At 35.8% G+C, this 23,064-nt stretch overlaps 1 protein-coding gene across 1 annotated transcript; it reads left to right on the top strand.

The window, feature by feature from the left end:
* RPF1 (ribosome production factor 1 homolog) lies at nt 1–22,960 on the top strand. Its single transcript, XM_047724221.1, has 9 exons — nt 1–264; nt 1,696–1,752; nt 3,452–3,532; nt 12,898–12,993; nt 13,647–13,800; nt 21,087–21,169; nt 21,587–21,768; nt 21,964–22,090; nt 22,728–22,960. The coding sequence occupies exons 1-9, from the start codon at nt 37–39 to the stop codon at nt 22,767–22,769; spliced, it is 1,050 nt and encodes a 349-aa protein (XP_047580177.1). The 5' UTR covers nt 1–36; the 3' UTR covers nt 22,770–22,960.
* The last annotated feature ends 104 nt before the right edge of the window (nt 22,961–23,064 follow it).

The raw sequence follows: 23,064 nt of genomic DNA, 5'->3' as shown, positions 1-23,064 counted from the left end.
TTTCCGTTTCCGTACAGACGCCTGGAAGCAAACACCATGGCGAAGACCGGGGATAACAGCGGCAGCCGAGGAAAGAAAGGCCTGAAACGGAAGGTGGCTGCCGAAGAACCCCAGGAGGCTGCAGTCGCTGAGGATGGAGCGACCGAAAGCGGGGTCCAACCCCCGAAAGCGGCCGCCTTCCCCCCAGGCTTCAGCATTTCGGAAATTAAGAACAAACAACGGCGACATTTAATGTTCACGCGGTGGAAACAGCAGCAACGTAAGGTAGGACGGGGCGGAGGCAGCCGGGCGCATGCGCCGCATCATTCACGCGCGCGCGTGATGGTGGGGCTGGGAATAGCACTTGCGTGGTCGCGCTTTCCTGGCGTGCGGGAGGAGATAATTTGGAGGAGTGAGGCTGAAGTTCTTGTGTCCTGGTCCCCTCGCACTGTTTTGGGGATATTCTCTAGATTTCAACTTTTTGTCTGAGCGTCAAGGATTCTTTTCCTTTTCAGCCCGTCTAGGTTCTCCCTCTGAGAATGAAACCAGGATGTCCCGCTCTCGTAGAAGTGAAAATACCCCTCCAGACCTGGAACGCGAAATTCTCCCATCTCTGTTTAGCCCAGTCCGCCTAAATTTGGCTGATTCCTAGAATCCGTAGAACGGGCACTACGTAAACCCAAAATGATGCTTCTCTGATTCCTGGACTCTTACCGAAATTATTTATGCAAAATCTCTAGTAGTGGTATTTATAGCGTTGTCTTCATACTGTTATAGGGATAAATATGAAGAGATAAATAAAACTCAAGGTCACAGTACTTATCTGTGGTTAAATTGCGATCGGAAGCAAGCATCTGTTTATCTTTGTACGTCGTAAAAGTTCACACACATAATATTCTTTTCACTTGCCTGGCTCCTCTTACTAGATACTGGATTTTTTGAGGCCGTGGATTGTGCCTTACTCATTATAAGCGCCAGAGTGCTATTGGAATATATACTCTAACTCACTCTAGGAGAGCGGGTTTGCCAGAAGGGTCTCCTAGAAGTCTTCTTGACACTGTAATCTGAAACTTGAGGGGTGGAGGGTAAATAGGCACTGGGGGATGGGAGGGGTGAGTACTTTCTGTTGTGTATTAAGCATTCTATTCAGAAATCTCGGGAAGGTACAGATTTACAGTAATTACAGGTGTAATTCACCCTGCAAGTTCTTAATAATTTTGAAAGCATATTTTGGTTGTAAGATTTATGGATAACAAATGGTGGTTTATTGGAAGCAATCTGAAAATGCATCTCCCATTCTCATTTATTTTTAGTACTCTCCAAAAGAAGTAAGCAGCATACCCATGGTTTTCTTTAGAACACAGCTTACTAGGAATGCAAAATGAAATAAGAAAAACTTGTTAACTTTTTTAAGCATACATTTTACATTTTTACTTAAGTCGAGACTTTATAGTTAAAGATAAAGCTAGTAAAACTTTAAATATTTGAGCTTGCCAATTTAGATCTTTTTGAAAGAGCAAGATATTTATGTTTTATTGATTGGCCAGCTTATTTGGTTTACAATAATTTAGGTATGAAAATATGTGTTAGGATGTTTAATATATTACAAAGATTTCTCAGTTTAAGTATTCATAGCATTAGTAATGTATAGTTCAGTATGTGTTTGTGATGTAACTGGTGGTTTCTCAATATTGTTCTTGTCTTTAAACTTTTTAGGAAAAGTTGGCAATTAAGAAAAAACTTAAGAAAGAGAGAGAAGCTCTTGGTGATAAGGTAAATAAAATCTTTAGCCAGCTGCTTTCTGTCTTATGTTGAGGAATGCTCTCTGATATTTATGTTGTATCACTTTCTTTTACATTTATTATAAAATATTACCAGTGTATAAAATATGTGAAAATAAAATAACAAACCCCTTTCTGCTCTCTACCCAGCTTAGAAACAGTGCATTGGCAAATAATATTCAAAGTCTTTTGTATGCTTTTTCCTGATTGCTTTCCCCTCTAAAGATAACCACTTATGAAATTGCCGTGTTTTGTTCCCGTGCACTTCTTTTTTTGTGTTCCTAAATGACTAAAACAATGGTGGTGTTTTGCATTTTTTTCAAAATTTCACGTAAATGGTATGTCTGCTTCAGTGTGCTTATTTTACTTAATTTTATGTGTTTGAGAGACAGAGACTCATCCTCCTGACTCTGGGAATGGGGAAGCTTCCCAGTCTAGTACTTGCCAGACTTGCCAGTATTAGACTGTTTTGATGTGCAGAATCCTATCAGGCAACATTAGTCTCAACTCTTAGTACTCAGTCAATAACAGCAAATATGCTGATCACCATTTGGAAATTTCACCATTCTTGTTTCTTTGACTGAAAGATGACTTCCTAGAACTGCCTCCTTTAAAAAAAAATTTTTAAACTCAATATTTGTTTCATAGAATAATAAATAAAATCCCAAATAGTTTATCAGTTCATACTTCTTAATATCTCTGCTAGCATACATATGTTTCAAATTTATTTTAGTCAGTGTGTGCTTACAGTTCTCTGTTCCTGCTCCTTAGCTTTTCATTTACAAATTTTTTGGTCTAAGCTGAGTGTGCATGTTGCCATTTCTAAAAGTATTCCATTATGTTGAAGTGTCGTAGTCATTAACTTTTTGTATGATATTTGCCCTATTTGCTGTTCATTTCCACTAATAATAGTGCTGCTGCATATTTTTTATATAAATTGCTCCTCCCTTTCATTCCTTACTGTAAATGCCTCAAAATGCCTCAGAATGCCTCAAAAATGCCTCAGTAGATAGACTTGTAGCTTTGTTACTAATATCTGCGTAGCTTTCTGGAAGTACTGGAATAAAGCTGCATATAGATATACCTTTGTACAGCCGACTCCCGAACAACATGGTGGTTGGGTTCCAGACAGACCACCTCTACTCCTGCACAGTTAAAAGTCCTAAAAACCTAACTGCTAGTACCCTGCTATTGATCTGAAGTCTTACTGAGTAAATAATCAGTTAACACATATTTTATATGTTATATGCATTATATACTGTATGCTTACTGTAAAATAAGCTAGAGAAAATGTTACTCAGAAAATGCTAAGAGAAAATACATTTATAGTCTTGTACTGTAAAAAATTCACGTGTAAGTGGGCCTGCACAGTTCAAATCCATGTTGGTTAAGGTTGAACTGTAATTTTTCTTATTCTGTTTAATACTCTTCTTAGTGGATAATTCTTTTAATTCCAGTTTCTTCTTTCAGGTACTTTTGCATGGTATTAAGTAATTTCATTCAGTTAGCATTTCTTCTAGGATGTTTATATCTCTGCTCAGAGTTACCTCTTACTCAGTATTATTGGGATGAATGAGGAACAGATTTGGTTTTTGGATTATTTGGAAATTTCTGTTATTCTTCCCCAATCAGACTGCAAAATTAGTAATGTAAATTGCTTCTAAAAACTTAATCTTTTTTCTTTTATTTAGGCTCCACCAAAGCCTGTACCAAAGACCATTGACAACCAGAGAGTATATGATGAAACTGTAGTAGACCCTAATGATGAAGAGGTAATGTTATAAGTCTTAAATAAATTTAGATGGCCACAGTTGATAAATCATTTGTTCACATATTGACACTTAAAAGTACTGGCTGGTGAAATTGTATAATGGACTGATTCAGCTATAGTGTTGGCATATTATTTGCTATAGATTATGTCATAATTGAATTTCTCAAATGTTCTAAAAAAGGCAGAAAATAGAAATATATTTCTATTCTCTAGAAATGTATGGTATTTAATGCCTAGGTAAACTTTTGTCATTTAGTATCTTGTATAGTACTTCTGTTTTTAATATCATTCGAAAAGCATTACTCATACTATAGATTTTTGTAGTATTAGACATTTTGATATAAGGATAACATTTGGTGATATTTTCTGTGTCCTCGTAAAACTCTTGAGTTTCAAGATTATCATCCACTTGTCACTTTTCACATTTTCCCTTTGTTTGGTGACAGTACAGCGAGAGAATCAAGGTTTTTAAACTTTTTTTTTTTTTTTTTGGTATAGTAGATTTGATTTTGGTTATATTTGCTCTCAAATAGTACTGTTTTTGACATTCCTTAACATTTCTAGATATAGTCATTCTTTCAGTCAGTCTGTCAGTCTTTTAGCAAATGTTTATTGATCGTCTGCTGTGTATTGGGATCTGTTTTAGGGACTTGGATTCCACCAGTGGACCAAACACTCTGCCATATATACACACAAAATATCAGCCCACCCAGAACTTGTATTCTAGGGAGAGAGATAAACAGTGAACATAATAAAATAAATTATGTGTTAGCAGGTGATAGATTACTACAGTTAAAAACTAGGGTGAAAGGGGCGCCTGGGTGGCTCAGTGGGTCAGGGCCTCTGCTTTTGGCTCGGGTTGTGGTCCCAGGGTCCTGGGACTGAGCCCCGCATCGGGCTCTCTGCTCAGCGGAGAGCCTGCTTCCCTCTCTCTCTCTCTGCCTGTTTCTCTGCCTACTTGTGATCTCTGTTGTCAAGTAAATAAATAAAATCTTAAAAAATATATAAAAACTAGGGTGAAAGAGGGGTGCCTGGGTGGCTCAGTTAGCTAAGCATCCAACTTGATTTCAGCTCAGGTCATCATGTCAAGGTTGTGAGATTGCACCCCAGGTCAGACTCTGTGGTTAGCAGGGAGTTTGCTTGAGATTTTCTCTCTACCTCTCTTTCCACATGTGCGTGCTCTCTCTCTTCCTCTAAAATAAATAAATCCTAAAAAGAATCTGGATAAAGTAGATTGAGGACTATCTGAAGTAGAGAGACTTTGCAATTTTGTATGTATAGGAGTATGTGTGAATGTGTGTGTGTACGATTTATTTAGTTTGACATAATTTCAGACTTAATAGAAAAGTGGGAATTCATGTATGCCCGTCACCTAGATTTCCTAAATCTTAAATTGTACCACACATGCTTTTCTTCTGTATTCTCTGAAATGTTTGAGAATAAATGGTAGACATAAAGCCTATTTACTCCTACATAATCTAGTGGATTTTACTTGTAAACAAGTGTGTTTTTCTTAATAAGCACAGGGTAGAGTTATCAAAATCACAGAATTAACATCGATTATTATCTAGTCTAGACAGCTTATTCAGATGTCTACAGTTGTCCAAATGGCATCATTTTTAGCAAAAGATAAATTCCAGCTCATGGATTCAATTCTATTACGACTTTAACCTCCCTTGATTTGGAACAGGTCCTCGGACTTTCTTTGTTTTTAATGACATTGACATTTTTGAAGAGTACAATCCAGGTATTTTTTATGGAATGTCACTTAATATGAGTTTCATATTTGCTCATGATTACGTTCAGTTTATATATTTTTGACAGATATATGTCAGATATGATCTTATATTCTTTTTGATGCTCTTATTAAGAGTCATATATTGTTGATTTTCCCATTATAGCTTCTGTTTTTCCCTTTGTAATAAGTATTTGGGAGGGGGTATGCTTTGAGATTATGTAAATGTGTACTATTCAAATTTTCACTCAAGATTTTGCAATTACAAATAATTTTTTCCAGTCTTATGGGTGATTGTATCTCAGTGTAGTTTTAATTTTTTGTTGACTTGTTGTGAATGAGGTTGAACATCTTTTTATGCTTTTTTTCTTTTTAATCAATTGTTCATATCTAGTGGCCATCTTTTTGTTGATTAGGGTTGCAGTTCCATATAATGATTGTCAGGGTAGGCTTCATTGAGAAGATGACCTTTTAGCAAAGACTTGAAGGATATAGAGGAAATCAGCTATTTTTGGATGTAAAGAAATTGGCCTCCTTGCAGTTCTTCCCCACTTGGTTTCCAAGGAATGACCAGTGTAAAAACTAGTGCATAAACAGTGCAAAAGTTCTAAGGCAGGAGGAGCATGCTTAGTATATATTTGAAGAACAGCAAGGAAACCAGTATGCTGAAATTAAGTGAGCAAGAGAGAGGGTTATAGAAGAAGGGCCAGTATCGGGAAGAGCAGAGACCAGAGCAGTGGTTTGGTTGACCATTGTGAGGACATAGGCATTTTATACTTAGTGCAATGAACCATTGGATGTTTTGAACAGAGGGATGATATCACACTTAATTTTTTTTTTCTTTTCAGTGTAACAGTATTCATTGTTTTTGCCCCACACCCAGTGCTCCATGCAATCCATGCCCTCTCTAATAACCCACCACCTGGTTCCCCCAACCTCCCACCTCCTGACCCTTCAAAACCCTCAGATCGTTTTTCAGAGTCCATAGTCTCTCATGGTTCACCTCCCCTTCCAATTTCCCTCGATCATACTTAATTTTTAATAGTAATTGGTTGCTATACTGAGAATGTAATTTAGAGAGGTGAAATAGATACTTAGGAACCTACTGAAGTAATCCAAGATTATGATGATGATTTGGGCTATAGTGGTTACAATGGGTGTTGAGAATCAATCTGATTCTAAGGTTTGGGTTTTTTCCCCCAGGTATATTTTGAAATTAGAGCCAGTAGAATTTCTTGATAGATAGGAAGTGGGATGTGAGAAAAAGAGGATTCAAAGGCGGTATTGAGGTTTTTAGCCTGGGTAATTAATTAGAAGGATTGAAGGATGGGATTGTCATTGACACGGTATGAAGGGATCTTGACTGGAGATAAATTGGAATTCACAGGTGTTTAGAGGCTACATATATATTTATATTTATATTTTGGATACTAATGTTTTATATATAAGTATCTTCCAATTTGTGGATGCTCTTTTTACTTTTTCTGTGCTTTTTTCGCATTTATGTGCTTAATCATCAGGAATAGATTTCTTTGTTTTGCATGAGAAATTAAACCAATTTTTCTTTCTTCCCCTGCCCCCACCATATGTAACCGGTTTCCCCAGCACCATTTTTCCAGTAGTACAACCTTTCCCACAATGGATTATAATGCTATGTCATAAATCAAGTATCCATATATACTTGGCTTTTTTCTGAGCAATTGGTCAGCTTGTTGCTTTATCACTTTCTTATTTTCTAATTTATTTATTTTCATGCTAAGTTTTGATATCTGTTAGAGCAGAATGCCCCTCTCTAACCCCATCCTCTAATCTCTCTCTTCAGGAATATTCACTTTGTGAACCTTTGGTCTGCCATATAAAATTATAAATCGTGTTAAAGTAGATAACTTAGGGCTTCTATTTATATGTTGTTTTTTTTAGGTATGTCTTCTGTACAAAAAATGCATTTCAGTGATTTTCTTCATGCAAGTTTTATACATAAATCTTGTTAGAGCTATTGCTGGATATTTTGTGTTTTTTATTAGTGTAAATCACATTTCTGAAAATTATTTTATTTGCTGATTTATAAAAATCCATTGATTTTTGGATTGTGATCTTCTAAACAGTATGCCTAAATTTGTTTCTGATAATTTGTTTAAATATTGCTTTCATTTCATGCTTAGCTAATCATTTCTGCAAATAACTTTCAGTCCATTGATAATTTCTTTTGTGCTGACTAGAACCTCCAGCATGTCAAATACATAGAAATGGCAATAGTGTTACCTGTGCCATGTTCCTAATTTTAAAGAGAATGCTTCTAACATGTATCATTAATGTTTGTGTCTTTAATGGTAGATTCTTCTTATAAGTTAAGGAAAATCCATTTTCTTGCTGGCAGGGTTGTTTGTTTTATCATGAACGAATGTAAAATGTTACAGGTGCTTTTTCTGCAAATGTTGAGATAATTATGTACTTTTTCCTCTGCAAATATTGAGATGAATGCATGTTTTCTCCTTTATTGTGTGAATGTAGGAAATGAAATAGATTTTCTAATGTTAAATCTCTTTTGCATTCTTGGAATAAATTCAACTTAATTAAGATGTTTTATCTTTTTCACATTGTTTTGGTTTGTCAGTACTCTGTTTAGAATATGTATATCTTTTTGTATAAGGGAGACTACAGTAATGCTCCTTTCCATTCCTAATATTATTTATTTGGGCTTTTTACCAGAGATAATATCTATTTTGTTAACTCTTTCAAAGTACTTCTCTGATCATCTTTATTTTGAAACTTTGTTTTCTAATTTATTTTTATCTCACCTCATCATTTATTTCTTGTTACTCTCTTGAATTTATTCTTTTTATTTGATTAACTTGTTTTTCATCTTCCTTTCTATAATGAGCAGTTAAGTCCACAAAATTTCCTCTAAGTACCACTTTTGGTACATCCCTCAAGTTTTAAGATGTGTTTCCTTTCTTATTGTTGAAATCTAAGTATCTCTTATAATGAAAGATTTATTGATTCCTTCTTGCAATTTCATCAGGGTTTGGTTTGGTTTGGTTTTTGCTTGATGCGTTTTATTTCATTAGTTTTGTCCCCTGATCCTTATTCTTTCTTTTCTTCTACTTACATAAGGTTTCATTTATTCTTTTTCTAGTTTCTTTTTTTTTTTTTTTAAGATTTTATTTATTTATTTGACAGACAGATCACAAGTAGGCAGAGAGGCAAGCAGAGAGAGAGGGGGAGGCAGGCTCCCCACTGAGCAGAGAGCCCCATTTGGGGCTCCATCCCAGGACCTCGGGATCATGACCTGAGCCGAAGACAGAGGCTTTAATTCACTGAGCCACCCAGGTGCCCTCTTTTTCTAGATTCTTAAAATGGAAGCTTACGTTACTAATTTTATACTTTTCTTTCTTTTTAATATAATCACATAAAGCTGTAGTTTTCCTCCTAAGCACTGGGTTAGCCATAGCCCATACATTTTGATATGTTTGTTGTGTTTTCATTTTCATTCTGTTCAAGATATTTTCTGATTTCTCTTGTGATTTCTTCTTTGGTTCATCAATTTCAAGAAGTTTGTTCAGTTTCTAAATACTTGAGGATTTCGCAAGTATATTTCTGCTGTTGATTTCTAACTTAATTTTACTGTGGTTCTGGAACATACTCTGTTTAATTTTAGTCCTTTTCAAGTAAAGAAACTATTCTGTGTTCTAGCGCAAGATCTATTTTGAAGAATGTTGTGTGTTCCTTTGGAAAACATGTATATTTTGCTGTTTCGAAGTGGATTGTTAAGAGAGTTGTTTTAAGTTTGTTGATTGTGTTGTTCCTATTTTCTGTGTACTTGCTGAATTTCTAATTCTATCAGTTACTGAGAGGATATTGAAATCTCTAATTATAATTTTTGAGTTATTCATTTCTTCCATTCCTTTCAGTTTACTTCATGTCTTTGGGGGTTCTTTTGTTAGGTACATACCTATTTTTAAATTTTTTTTTTTTTTTTTACTTTCCTTCAGGTATGAGTCCATTTGTAATTATTATATCTTCATAGTGTATTGATTTATAATCCAGCATATCCCTTGTTGTCCCTTCCCTTAAATTGTTCATTGCAACATTTCTTTACTTAGTGTCTATTTTATCTCATTTCACATAGCCACCTAAACTCTCTTATGGTTACTGTTCCTTTTTCGTGCTTTTGCTTTTAATGAGTTTATATCTTTGAATTTAAAATGTCACAGACAGTGTATGGTTGGATATTGCTCTTTTATTCAGTCTAACAATTAGTATTTAATGTTCATTATTGATGTGTTATATTTACATCTGCCATTTTGTCTTTTTTAATATATTTTATGTATTTTTATTGTTTCTCCTTGACTGCTTTCTTTTATGTTAAAAAATATTTTTAGTATGCTATTTTAATTCCTTTTAAACTTTTGAGTTATACGTTTAGGATTCTTTTAGCAGTTTCTCTAGGAATTACAGCATAACGTCTTCAATTTATCACAATCTACTTCAAGTAAATACAGACATGATGCTGATAAAGTATAACAGGTTACACCAGTATAGCTTGAAAGTTTACACACACACACACAAAAGGTCTTTTATGGTTACCTTTGTATTTACCATTTATAGTGCTCTTCTTTGCCTTGGATCTGAGTTACGATCTGGTGTCATTTTCTTGGAGCTTGTAGAATCTCCTTATGTTTTTGTTTTTATAATAGATCTAATAGCTAACTATCTCATTTTTGTTTATTTGAAAATATGCTTATTTTGCCTTCAGTTTTGAAAGAATTTTGCAAATTAAGGAATTCTTGGTTGACTTTTTTCTCTTTTAGTATTTGGAACATACACTATTACATTTTGACCTTCATAATTTCTGATGAGAAATCAGCCATTTAATAGTTGCTCCCTTGCATATGATTTTTCTTTTTTCTTTCAAAATGTTCTGTTTTTGGCTCCTAGTTGTTTGACATTGATGTGTTTATGTTACTGTTCTTTTTGTCCTGTTGGGGTTTGTTGAACTTAAAGCCGTATGTTGGAATTTTTCACCAATTATTTCTTTAAATGCTTTTTTCTACCTTCTCTTTCCTTCAAAGGCTTCCATTTCTTTTCTTTCTTTCTTTTTTTTTTTTAAGATCTTGTATTTATTTATTTGAAAGAGAGAGAAGGAGCAGGGAGAGAGAGAGAAGCAGACTCCCCGCTGAGCAGGGAGCCTGGCATGGGCTTGGTCATGACCTGAGCCAAAAGTAGACAACTTAATGGACTGAGCCACCCATGCACCCCAAAGACTTCCTTTTCACACTATTAAAATGGTTAACATAGTCCTATAGTTTTCTGTAGTTTTGTTCCTTTTTTAATGATTTCTCTGTTTTTCAGATTGGGTATTTATTAATCTAATTTCAAATTCATTGATTCTTTGGCCATCTTAGATCTACATTAAGCCCCTCTTTTCTTTTAATTTCTTGAATATATTTATTATGGCTGCTTTGAAATTTTCACTAAATTCAACATCTAGACCTGCTCAGATACAGTTTTTATTGGTTGCTTTTTTCCTGATTATTAGTCATACTAAGTACCTAATTTTTTGGCTGAAAGCTGGACACTTTGGACTGTTTTATTTTTTGAGTTATTGATTTTTTTTTTTGTTCTAGTAACTTGCCTGGATTTAAACTGTATAATGACTCTATCCTCCCCATCTCTCTACCTGTGTAATGACTCAATGCAAAATGAACAAATCTTTTAGAATTTCTATTAAAAAAAAGAAAAAGAAAAAGAGAGTCCAGTTGAGGAAGGCTTTACGGGATATACATTTTTGACAAAGAAGAGTACTCTGGAGAAGGAAACCCTAATACAGGGTTATGTATATTTTTTGTTACATCGAGAGTTATAAATCATCATGACAGAAGACATTCAGAAAATTACAAATTTGATCTTATGGTTTCAGTGTGTGCAAGGTTGAAGGCTTTGGAGGTATGGAAATGGAACTTAGGGAGAATTTTACTCATCTTTAGTTTAAAATGTTCCTTTAGAAAGGTATTTGTTAACAAAGCAAATATAGGGCGCCTGGGTGGCTCAGTGGGTTAAAGCCTCTGCCTTCGGCTCAGGTCATCTCAGGGTCCTGGGATCAAGTACCACATCGGGCTCTGCTCAGCAGGGAGCCTGCTTCCCCATCTTTCTCTGCCTGCCTCTCTACCTACTTGTGATCTCTTTCTCTGTCAGATAAATAAATAAAATCCTAAAAAAAAAAAAAACAAAAACAAATATGTAGTGTGTGTTGGGAGCATAGAGCCCGTGCTTTGAAGTTGAGTGAAGTCATTCTGACCTTGGTAAAAGTTTGGCTTCCTTGGGAGCCTAGGAGCAGGGCCCATAAACATTAAAAGTTGAATTTCCTTTATCAGCACTGTATGTCTCTACTTGTCTTTTTTTGTTTTTGGTTTTTTATATTGTTTTTAACCTGCCTCCCTAGAGATTGTCCCTGTGTTTGTGTGGCTTAATGGTAAGCCTGTGCTTTGGGTGGATACTGTGTTGAGATACCTTGAGCTTCCAAACTTCTGTCAACTGAGCTGAGTGTGGATTGAGGATTGCATTCAAAGTTGGGGCCCGTTCTCAAGTCTCCCTGGCCTTTCATGTGAATTGATTTCTTAGAACTCTCCCATGTGTATGTAGTTTAGCTGTCAGACAGGGATTTTGTGGAGATTATTTCAGCCCCTCTGTGGCTCTTTCATTTCCTTAGTTCTGCATTTCTGACTGGTCCACATCTCCCCTGAACTGGCCCAGTAACCTTGGACTAGCAAAGCAAGGGTTTTCAGACCCATCTATCCCCAATCTAGTCCACCACCCTTAGATTCAAGATTGCTGGTTCTTGCCTACCATCAAACCTAAAGTTAATAAAGTTAGTATTTTCTCAGCCATGTTGATGGAAGAAATGGAATAGTTCTTAGCAAGATTCCTGATGTCCTTGCCCATAGCCCTAGCCATTTTTCAAGAATGAATATGGCTCAGGGCACCTGAGTGGTTCATTTGGTTAAACACCTCACTCTTGATTTCAGCTCAGGTCATGATCTCAGGGTCATGATATCAAGTCCTGCATTGGGGTCTGCTTTCAGCAGGGAGTTTGTTTGAGATTGTCTCCCTCTTCTTCTGCCCCTCCCCCTGCTTACACACTCTCTCAAGTACATAAATAAATTTTAAAAGAATAAACACAGCTCAGTTTGTGTCTTGAAATTGTTTTTTGACAATTTTTTCCAGTTTTATACTTGTATTCTGCAGATAGAAAATCATTCAGCCTGTTCATGTTGCCATTAATATAAATCCCTCTTGGCTTTCTTTAAATCCCCTATCAATCAGGAAGATAGTCTGTGCCATAGAATCCTGCTAGAGCTACTTTTAAAATTTTGGCCTAGTAGTAGAGTATGTTTGATATAAAATTATATTTTTTTCAGGGGTGCCTGGGTGGTTCAGTTGTTAAGCATCTGCCTTTGGCTCAGATCATGATCCCAGGGTCCTAGGATCGAGCCCCGCATTGGACTCTTTGCTCAGCAAGAAGCCTGCTTCTCCCTCTGCCATTCCCCCTGCTTGTGTTCTCTCTCTCGCTAGGTCTCTTTCTGTCAAATAAATAAAATCTTTTTAAAAATTATATTTTTTTCTGTTCACAGGTTGCTTATGACGAAGCTACAGATGAATTTGCTTCTTACTTCAACAGACAAACTTCTCCCAAGATTCTCATCACAACATCAGATAGACCTCATGGGGTAAGCATATCAATCAGTATAGTTATTGAATTCTTAACTTTCCCACATAGACTATTTAAAAGAACTCCTTTCAGAAGATATGAGTTAAATTATTAGTAATTTCAATAGATAATACCTATGAATAAGCTAAATAAAATTATCCATTTCTCCCATCCAAGTACTAACCAGGCCCGACCCTGCTTAGCTTCCGAGATCAGACGAGATCGGGCGCGTTCAGGGTGGTATGGCCGTAGACAAATTATCCATTTCTAAGCATGATTCTTCAGGGTAGAGTTTACCGGCCTTAGCACTATTAGCATTCTGGGCTGCATAATTTGTTATTATGGGGGTTCATTCATTATAGAATGTTTAGCAGCATGCCTGGCCTCTGTGCACTAGATACCACTACCAGCCATCCCCACCACTACCACCAGTTATAACCTCTTTTGCCAAATGTTCTCCAATGGGGCATAATCACCCCCAGTTGAGAACCAGTGCTTTAGGATGATCAGCCCTTAATAAAGGGTTAAATACTGTTCAGATTTCATTCTTTCCCTACCCTTGCCCTTTATTAATAACACATATTAATCATTACTTCTTTCCTTATAAATGTGTATCACTTAAGACTTTTATTCCTTCTCACCATCAAAGATTTCTGTTATTTTGTTTTGCAGAGAACAGTACGACTCTGTGAACAGCTCTCCACAGTTATACCAAACTCACATGTTTATTACAGAAGAGGACTGGCTCTGAAAAAAATTATTCCACAGTGCATTTCAAGAGATTTCACAGATCTGATTGTTATTAATGAAGATCGTAAAACACCAAGTATCCTTTTTTGTTTTATTAAAGAAGTTTTCTTGTCTCACCTTCATCCCCTTTTAAAATACATTTGAAAGAATAAGGAAATGTTTTCTATAACTTTAAGAACATAAAATTTTTTAAGCTAGAAAATTATGTATCTATCCAAGATTCTATGAACTATTTTTTTTCTTTTCATTTAGCAAGTAATCATCAAGTAAATGCTACAGGCTGACATTATTTTAATCCTTAGTAAAAGATGGAGAAATAAATAGGAGCTTCAGGGAGTTTATAATCTAGTAAGAGAAAATAGATAAGTAAACTAACAAAACTATAGCGTGTATAGTTCAGTTAAAGAGAGAAATATAGGATATAGTGCACAGTCTGGTAAAATCTGCCCTGGGGATGTCAGGGAGGAGGGACTTGACAGAAAAAGATGCCTAAGCTCAGTTAAGGTGAATATGGGTGAATAAAGTTGAAGAAGAGTGCCCAGTGCAGATATACTATTTGTAAAGGCAGAGGCCTGATGGGGCTGACCCAGTTGGGGATCTGCAGGTAGTCTGATATGGCTAGATTTTATGTTACCAGAGGTGGTGTCACAGGGTTACATTTTTGAGGTAGGTATTTGAGCCCATATTATGTATTTGCTGCTGTTTCAGATGCCAAGAGTACTCTATCCTTATTCTGTGAGTCTCAGATCTGAGACAACTATGTGACATGAACCCAAGGTATTTTTCCTGTTTGGAAATGAGAGAGCACATAAAGATGCCTAGGTTTGTTTTCGTTATTGCTGCTGTTTTCCTTATTTATCAACTAGTGCCTCTGAGCTCATTAATGTAATTTAATTCTTTAAGGTTTATTTATTTATTTTTAGAGAGCATGTGCATAAAGCAAGCAGGGAGAGGAACAGAGGGAGAGAGTGAATCCTTAAGGAACTGCCTGCCTCCACCCCGCACCCTGAGTGTGGAGCCTGGCACTGGACTCAATCCCAGGATCCTGAAATCAGGACCTGAGCCAAAATTAAGAGTTGGCAGCTTAACTAACTGAGCCACCCAGGCTCCCCTGTGAGCTTATTAATTTTGAAGATGATCATTTGCATGGGTCAAGTTATTAAAATTATTAAGGATTCATAAAAGATAGGGACAGGATTTTCCTGTTGCCAGAATAACATTTTTTTTCAATCAATGAACACTGCTTTTTTTTTTTTTTTTAATAGTTTAAAAGCTATGTTTTAAAAACCTAATAAATAGCTTTTAGGGCCTTAGTATTTTCAATATAAGTTAAAGACATTATCCACTTACGTGAGTTGCTTTCCAGAGACTAAAATAGACTAAAACTAGCTTTCTAATGTGATGTTTTTTGTTGGCCATATTATAGAAATTAGATTATGGGTTAATGTACCCAAAATAACTAAAATCTCTTGAATATTTAACTATTCCAGAAGAGATGTTTTTAATGTAGTTGCTGCCTTCTTAAAACTGTCTCCCAAAATAAAGTGGCAAGGTGTGTTTTTGGCAGTTAAAAAACTATTATTTTAAGGCTGTTAGCAGGCATTCATCAGTTCAATAGACATTGTATCCTTGTTTTAGTTTAGGTATTTTATATAGGTACTAAGTTTCACTTAACACCATCTGTTGCCTTTAGGAAGCTTATGTTCTCTTTTCCTTATATATGTATTTTTTCCCAAAATGTATTAATACCTTCTAGGATAAATTCATATCATTAAGATACCATCAGTAAAAAGGCCAAATTTATATTAAGGAATAACTAGACTAATTAATTCAAGTGTAAGATTATATTTCCTATACACATAAGTATATATATGCACACACACATAAGCATGTAATGGGTATCCCTTGATTATAAGTTTTAAGTATGGAATTATGAAGTTTTTAAAAGTCCTAATGAATAGAATTTTTATAAGTATAATCTTGCCTGGATTTTTCTTTTTTTTTTTTGAGGTTTTATTATTTGAGAGAGACAGTATCAGATATAGTGAGAGAAAGCACAAGCTGGGACGAGAGGGAGAAACAGCCCTCTGCTGAGCAGGAAGCCTGACATAGGGTTCGATCCCAGGACCCTGGGACCGTGACCTGAGCCAAAGGCAGACACTTAACTGACTGAGCCACCCAGGCGCCCCTGGATGTTGATTTTAATAATTTCAAAGATACTTCATTTTCTTTCCTATTTGATATGTAGTAATGCAGTCGATGGCAAAGTGTTGGAAGAAGCTAGGAAAGCAGACCTCCTAAATTGCTTTTGTGTTCTCTTAGAAGAGAATGGTCTTTAAGACTAATAAGGACATTGGTAAGGGGCATTGGAAGTCCATCTTGGTTAAAAAGATTTAAGGTCTAGAAACTTTGAATAAGGTCACATATCCTGCTTTCAAAGAATATCTGCACAAACTTGTAAATGAGACTTTGCTACTCTGAGCAAGATAGTAAGACAGGCAAATGGAAGGAGAGGGAAAGAGGACTGCTAGTTAGTATTTGCCATGATCCAGGAAAAAAAACGTAGAATAATTTAAAGGAGAATAATTTGTAGGCACATAATAGAAATGTTAGTGTGATTCCTAGAGGCTTAACATGGGCTTACAAATAGTCATGATTCCTAATGATGACGCTTGGAGAAAAGTTGAAAGAATTGAGGATATTTGGCCTATAGTAAATTAGAATATGGGGGCATGATAAGATACTGGAAGGGCTGCTGTAAAAGAATAGTGCCACATGGTGAAAATTTATGGAGATACAAACTTTTGATTTCCTCTACAAAAGAACTTTGTCAACTGTCTAAACTGTAGTCTAGTGGCTTTGGGTCAGACCGGTGTGATGTTAGATACAGACTTCATTACTTGCTGCTTTTGTAATTTTGTCAAGTTTCTTGGGTACTTGGTTTTCTCATATTTTAAAATAAGAGATAGTACTTATCTTTAGGATTCCCGCAAAGATCACATTAAATGTATGTTTCCAAGGCTTAATGCCTGGTTTGTTGTAGGCATTTTAGTAAATGTTAGGGTATGGGGTAAAGCATGGAAGTTTTTTCTGGAGAGACCTACATCCTCTATTTGGTATTTCTAAATAGAAATTTGAGCTAGGTAAGTCTTCATGCTGTACTTTTGGCAACTTGTAAACTGTTTTGCATTCTTGACCTTTGGGAAGGTATTAAAAGTTTCACCTCAGTCTTTAAAACAGAATGCCTCCTATGCATTAGGGTTTGTGCACAGGTGTGATCCCACCCTTAAGGTCTGCCACCTAGCTCTGAAATTTGGGCTAATCTGCCTAACCCATCTCAACCCCTTTTCTTTGTTACTGAAATAGGGATAATGACTCCTGTTCTTCATGGTTTATGTTAGGAATTAGCAGTAACATAAGGAAAGCTTTTTGTACAGTGCAGGTACTTAGGAATTGATTATTTTGGATTTTGTAGTTTTCTTTTGACAGAAACAATTCAGTGGGAATGTTTTAGGAAGGATTCAAGTCTTGATTTAGGTTAGAAGAAATTACCGTTACTTTTCTTAGCCCCCTGAGATTTCATGACTTTTTTCAGTGTGCAAATGATCCGGAAATTCTTTTTGGCTATATCTTATGAAATTTGAGAGGTCAGGAAGAATTCAAATATTACTGATAATCTGCTGTATAGTATGCACTAGTATTTATCAGTAAGAAGTCTGTCTTCTAAGAGTTAACAGATTAGTTGGGAAGAAGGTCATTTACATGATTATAACTCAAATAAGTGACAGGTGCTAAAGTTAAGTAACAGTGACAGGTGAGATTTAAAGCTTAATTTTAACTGTATAAAAAGAGGTGGCATTTGAAGTGGGCCTCAACGGTACTGCACTTCTTGATTAAGTTGCTTCAGTCCCAGCATGGCAAGCTCCTTCCCTAGAAGACCAGCACCATGTCTCCTGACCAGAGTTCTGCAGGGCTTCGGTTCTAGTGGAAGTACTGTCAGGTCTCACTTCACAAACAGATCAGAGCACACCTAGTTAAAACTCACCACATTCTGGCCAAGGATCAAATACTGCCCACAGCAGGCAAGGAGAGCCTCTGCAGATAATTGGCCTAAAGGACAGAGCAGCCAAAACACAACAGTAGAGAACACACCAGAGACATTCCTCTAAAGTGCCAGGCCCTGGACCTTATAGGACCTCTACTTCTAAAGCCATTACTATTTGGAACAGGAAACGTAACAGGTTTTCTAACACAAAAGAAGGCAGAGACTTTGACAAAATGCCAGATGGAGAAATTTATCCCAAATGAAAGAAGATGATAATGTCACGGCCAGAGATCTAAGTGAAACAGATAAGTAACACGTCTGCTAGAGAATTTAAAACAACAGTCAAGGATATTTGTTGGGCTTGAGAAAAAAATGGAAGATTTCAGGAAGGTCCTTACCACAGAGCTTAAAGAGTCAGAAATGAAAAATGTAATAACCGAGATTGGAAACAGGCTGGATACAATGAACACAAGGCTGGAAGAGGCAGAAGGATGGATAAATGATACAGAAGACACAAAATAATGGGAAATAAGCTGTTATGGAATGGGAAATTAATAAGCTGTTATGGAATGGGGAATAAGAGTTATGGAACATGAGAACAGGTTTAGGGAATTGAGTGACTCCATCAAACATAATAATACCTATAGAGTGCCAGAAGAAGAGAGAGGAAAAAGGGCAGAAAATTAATTTGAAGAAATAATAGTTGAAAACCTCCCTAATCTGGGGAAGAAAATAGGCATCCACATCCAGGGGGCATAGACAACTCCCATCAAAATCAACAAAAGCAGACCAACACCAAGATACATTGTAATTAAATTTTCAAAATATAGTGATTAAAAAAGTCTTAAAAACCAGTAAGACCAAAAAAAGCCCTAACTTAAAAGGGAAGTCTCAGTGCAGATTTCTCAACAAACTTGGCAAGGCAGAAGGTAGTGGCAATGGTATATTTAAAGTGCTGAATGGGAAAAATATTCAACCAATAATGTTCATTCTCTCCAGCAAGGCTATCATTCAGAATAGAAGGAGAGAGAAAGAGTTTCCCAAACAAAAACTTAAAAAAAGTAGTTTGTGACCATTAGACCAGTCCTGCAAGAAATATTAAAGGGGACTCTGAGTAGAAAATCTCCAGAAACAGTGACAAAACAAGTAGTAAAATGGCACTAAATATATATCTATCTATAAATATAGATATCTATATATCTATATATATCTATATGTATATTAATATATACATACTCTGAATGTAAATGGACTAAATGCTCTAATCAAAAGATACACAGTTTCAGAATGGATAGAGAAGTAAGACCCATCTTTATGCTGGCTACAAGAGACCCATTTTAGACCTAAAGACACCTGCAGATTTAAAGTGAGAGGATGGAGAAACATTTATCAAGCGAATGGATGTCAAAAAAAAAAAAAAAGCTGAAGTAGCAATGCTTATATCAGACTTAAAACTAGACTTTAAACCAAAATATACATGAGATGTAGAAGAGCACTGTATCATAATGAAAGGGGACAGTTGAACAAGATCTAACAATTGTAAATATGCATCCAACATGGGTGCACCTGCATATATAAAACAGTAACATACATAAAGGAACTCATTGGTGAAGTGGGCCTTAGTAGATGAGTTAAATATTGCAGGTATCTGAAATAGCATGAACAAAAAATACATAGTAGGATTAATATGTGTGGTGTACAAGAGATTGTCAGTGCCTACCAGTTAGGAAAAATAGGGAGGCATAAAGGGAGATTAGAAAGGTGGTTTGGGGCCACATGAGAGCTGTACTGATGTCTTTGTTCTCTCGATGAGCAGTAGTGAGAGTAGTATGAAATTAGCTATAGCTGTCAAGACTCAAGGTATATCTAATTTGTTTTTCACTTAGCATGAGAAACCATGGTACAGATAAAATGAGAGTTGCATTCCATATCTTATTACGTATAAAATTGATTTACAGTCTTGGAAAATGTACTTGGAATGGTGAGAGAGGTCAGACCAATGTTTTAATGTAGGTGGAAATTCTCAAGGACCTCAACTAAGAATAGCAGTAAGGGTAAAGAGGAGGCTATGGAAGTGAGAAATTTATGAGGGTAAAAGCAGTAAATAGGATTTGGTAAGGGAAAGGAGGAAGTTGAAGATAACCCATGGGCTAATGGGAGAATGTTTTTGCTTTTTTTTGTTTTTTTTAATGGTTGAATGTTGATGCCTTTATAAAAAGATGGCAACATCTGTTTTGTAAAACTGTGTGCAGATAATTTGGCATAGTTTGATTCTGACCTCTTTAAAGGTTCAGTATTTGGAAGAATCAAATTGTGTTACGAAGACTTGAGGGATGTTGTATATAGGTAGCTGCATTTCATTTAGAGCCCTTGGGGTGCTAACCCTACCAATTGAAGTATACTTAATTTATAGTTTAGTGTGTCTGGCAGAGATCTCTGTAGTAGATCATCAGTAAATGGTTATTAATTAGTTGATTTTAATTTGTGGCACAGTAATCCCAAGAATAAGAACTTGTCTTTTGAGAAACACTAATAACTTTGATTTCAAGAAGAGGGCTGAGTCTCTAGTCTTATGGGACAGTATTCAAAGCTGACAGCATATGTTAACCCTGCAAATCTATAAAAAAACCTATAAATGTGTGTACTTGCTTATGTATAAAAGTGCGTTTTTAGGGCTATAAGGCCTCTGAACATGGACGTAAACTTTTTTGTTTGCTGTGTTAAAATTATGCTAGAATCCCATCTTGTCTTACCATTCATGTTAGGGTAGTGGGCATAAGCTCTTTTCACCTAGTTTAGTTGAATACCCAACATACCCTGTTGAGGGTGATGACTCATTTGTTACATTGTGAAGAGAAAAAGTGGGACTACTATAGCTTGTTTTTTTTTGTTTTTTGTTTTTTGTTTTATTTGGGTTGACTTATGAGTCAACCTTTTGAGCTTTACTTTTGAGTATGGTAAGGAAATTTGTTAACCCAGAGGCATACACGCATCTACCTCTTCACCTAGCTACAAATTTTAGGAGCCTTTGGACATACAGAGGACCATTTATTTATACAATTTAAGATTTAAATTAGAGGGGCGCCTGGGTAGCTCAGTGGGTTAAGCCGCTGCCTTTGGCTCAGGTCATGATCCCAGGTCCTGGGTTCGAGCCCCACGTCGGGCTTTCTGCTCAGCAGGGAGCCTGCTTCCTCCTCTCTCTCTCTGCCTGCCTCTCTGCCTACTTGTGATTTCTCTCTGTCAAATAAATAAATAAAATCTTTAAAAAAAAAAAAGATTTAAATTAGAGTTCAATGTGTTCTTAACTTTCTGAACAGATGGATTAATTCTAAGTCACTTGCCAAACGGCCCAACTGCTCATTTTAAAATGAGCAGTGTTCGTTTGCGTAAAGAAATTAAGGTAAGTTTTATTCATTCCTTAATTGGCTTTGATCTGCTTGCTATATATGCTTAGTCAACTCTAACTTACAGATCGAATTGGCATTTTATAATGGCATTTGTCCTTCTGCTTAAATCAAGTTTTATCTACTGGCAGTTTTCTTACGAGATTGTAATTGAGTTATGGCATACAGGCAGTAGCCTTCATTACTATGAAACAGGTTACTTTCTAGTAGGACTTTTTGGTACAGTCACTGCAAATAATTTTAGATCTGTTTTATTATTTCATGAGATTGATAAGTCATACATGATAGTTTGTCATCAAGAAAGACACCTTTAAAATTTTTCAGTTTGTCACGTAAATTCTGAAACTTGAACTTGCAGTATCAGGATATAGATTAGTTCCTTGTTGTGATTTTTTTTTTTTTCATTTTTCCAGAGAAGAGGGAAGGACCCTACAGAACACATACCTGAAATAATTTTGAATAACTTTACAACGAGGCTGGGTCATTCAGTTGGACGTATGTTTGCATCTCTCTTTCCCCACAATCCGCAGTTTATTGGAAGGCAGGTTGCCACATTCCACAATCAGCGGGACTATATCTTCTTCAGATTTCATAGGTGAGGAAGGTACTTTAACTCCTTGGACTTTGACTTAAATCATGAAATACATTTCAGTGTAAACATGTTTTCTAACATTGTGACAAATATCATAGATGAGAAATAAATTTTCTTTTAAACTCTTTATCACATTGAAGAAATTACATTTGATTCATTCAGACTGTTTTCCCTTAATTCTTTCATTTATCTTTGAAGGTACATATTCAAGAGTGAAAAGAAAGTGGGAATTCAAGAACTTGGACCACGTTTTACCTTAAAATTAAGATCTCTTCAGAAAGGAACCTTTGATTCTAAATATGGAGAATATGAATGGGTCCATAAGGTAATGTGCCTTATTTCAAAAGCCACTTAGATCATTTTGAACGGAATGAGAAGGAAACCACGTACATTATGCTTTGAGTACTTACATCTCAAGTTATGCTTCTGACAGCCATAAGTTCAAAAGAGCGAATCTCTGATAGGGCATTTTGGTCTGGTGATGAACCCTGGTTCATTTGAATTATCCTAAAGATCAGTGGTCCTCGAAAGTGGACCAGAAGCATCACCTAGAATTAGGAAGGCAGATTGTTGGGCCACAGACCTACCAAATCAGCAGCTTAGGGAATGGGGCCCAGCACTCTTTTATAAGCCAGTGTTAGGATTCTTCTCTATGTTTGAAAACTATTGCTATAGACATTTTTTAGAAGTTTGGAGATCATTTAAATCAGAAATGAAAACTTCAATATTTTAAAACCCATCTCTTTCCTGGTAAGCAACAGTTCACTTAGGTTGATTTTTACTTCAAAATTTTATATATATTATACACACACATTAGAACAGCAATTTCTAATACTTTTATTAGACCTAGACAGTTCAGTCTCTGAAATGGACCCAGAAGGTTTTTTTGTGTTGTGTTTGTTTTGTTTTTAGGATTGTTAACCTATAAATTATTTACATTTTTTTTCCCCTTCTAATTTCAGCCCCGGGAAATGGATACAAGTAGAAGAAAATTCCATTTGTGAAATACTGAAGGAATAGTATTGAATTGTGCTAAACAGACCTATCTTGAATTTATGACAGAAGACCCTTTTCAGAATGTCATTTACTGGTTTCATAAACCTTTTCACGTGTGGACAAAATACCAAGTGCCATGAATTACCATTCACTGGAGCAAATACAAATAAAAGTCATTTTGGTGAATTTAGAAGTTGCAGCTTAAGTTTCCTAAAAATTCTTATTTGTAGGTAATTTTAAGTTGGAATCAAGATTCAAACTAACTTTCCCATGTGTACTTTCATGGAACATGTGGTCTAGAGA

This window comes from Lutra lutra, chromosome 4 (assembly GCF_902655055.1).
Source record: "Lutra lutra chromosome 4, mLutLut1.2, whole genome shotgun sequence".
Classification (NCBI taxonomy): domain Eukaryota; kingdom Metazoa; phylum Chordata; class Mammalia; order Carnivora; family Mustelidae; genus Lutra; species Lutra lutra.
This window is presented reverse-complemented; position numbering and strand designations above follow the sequence as displayed.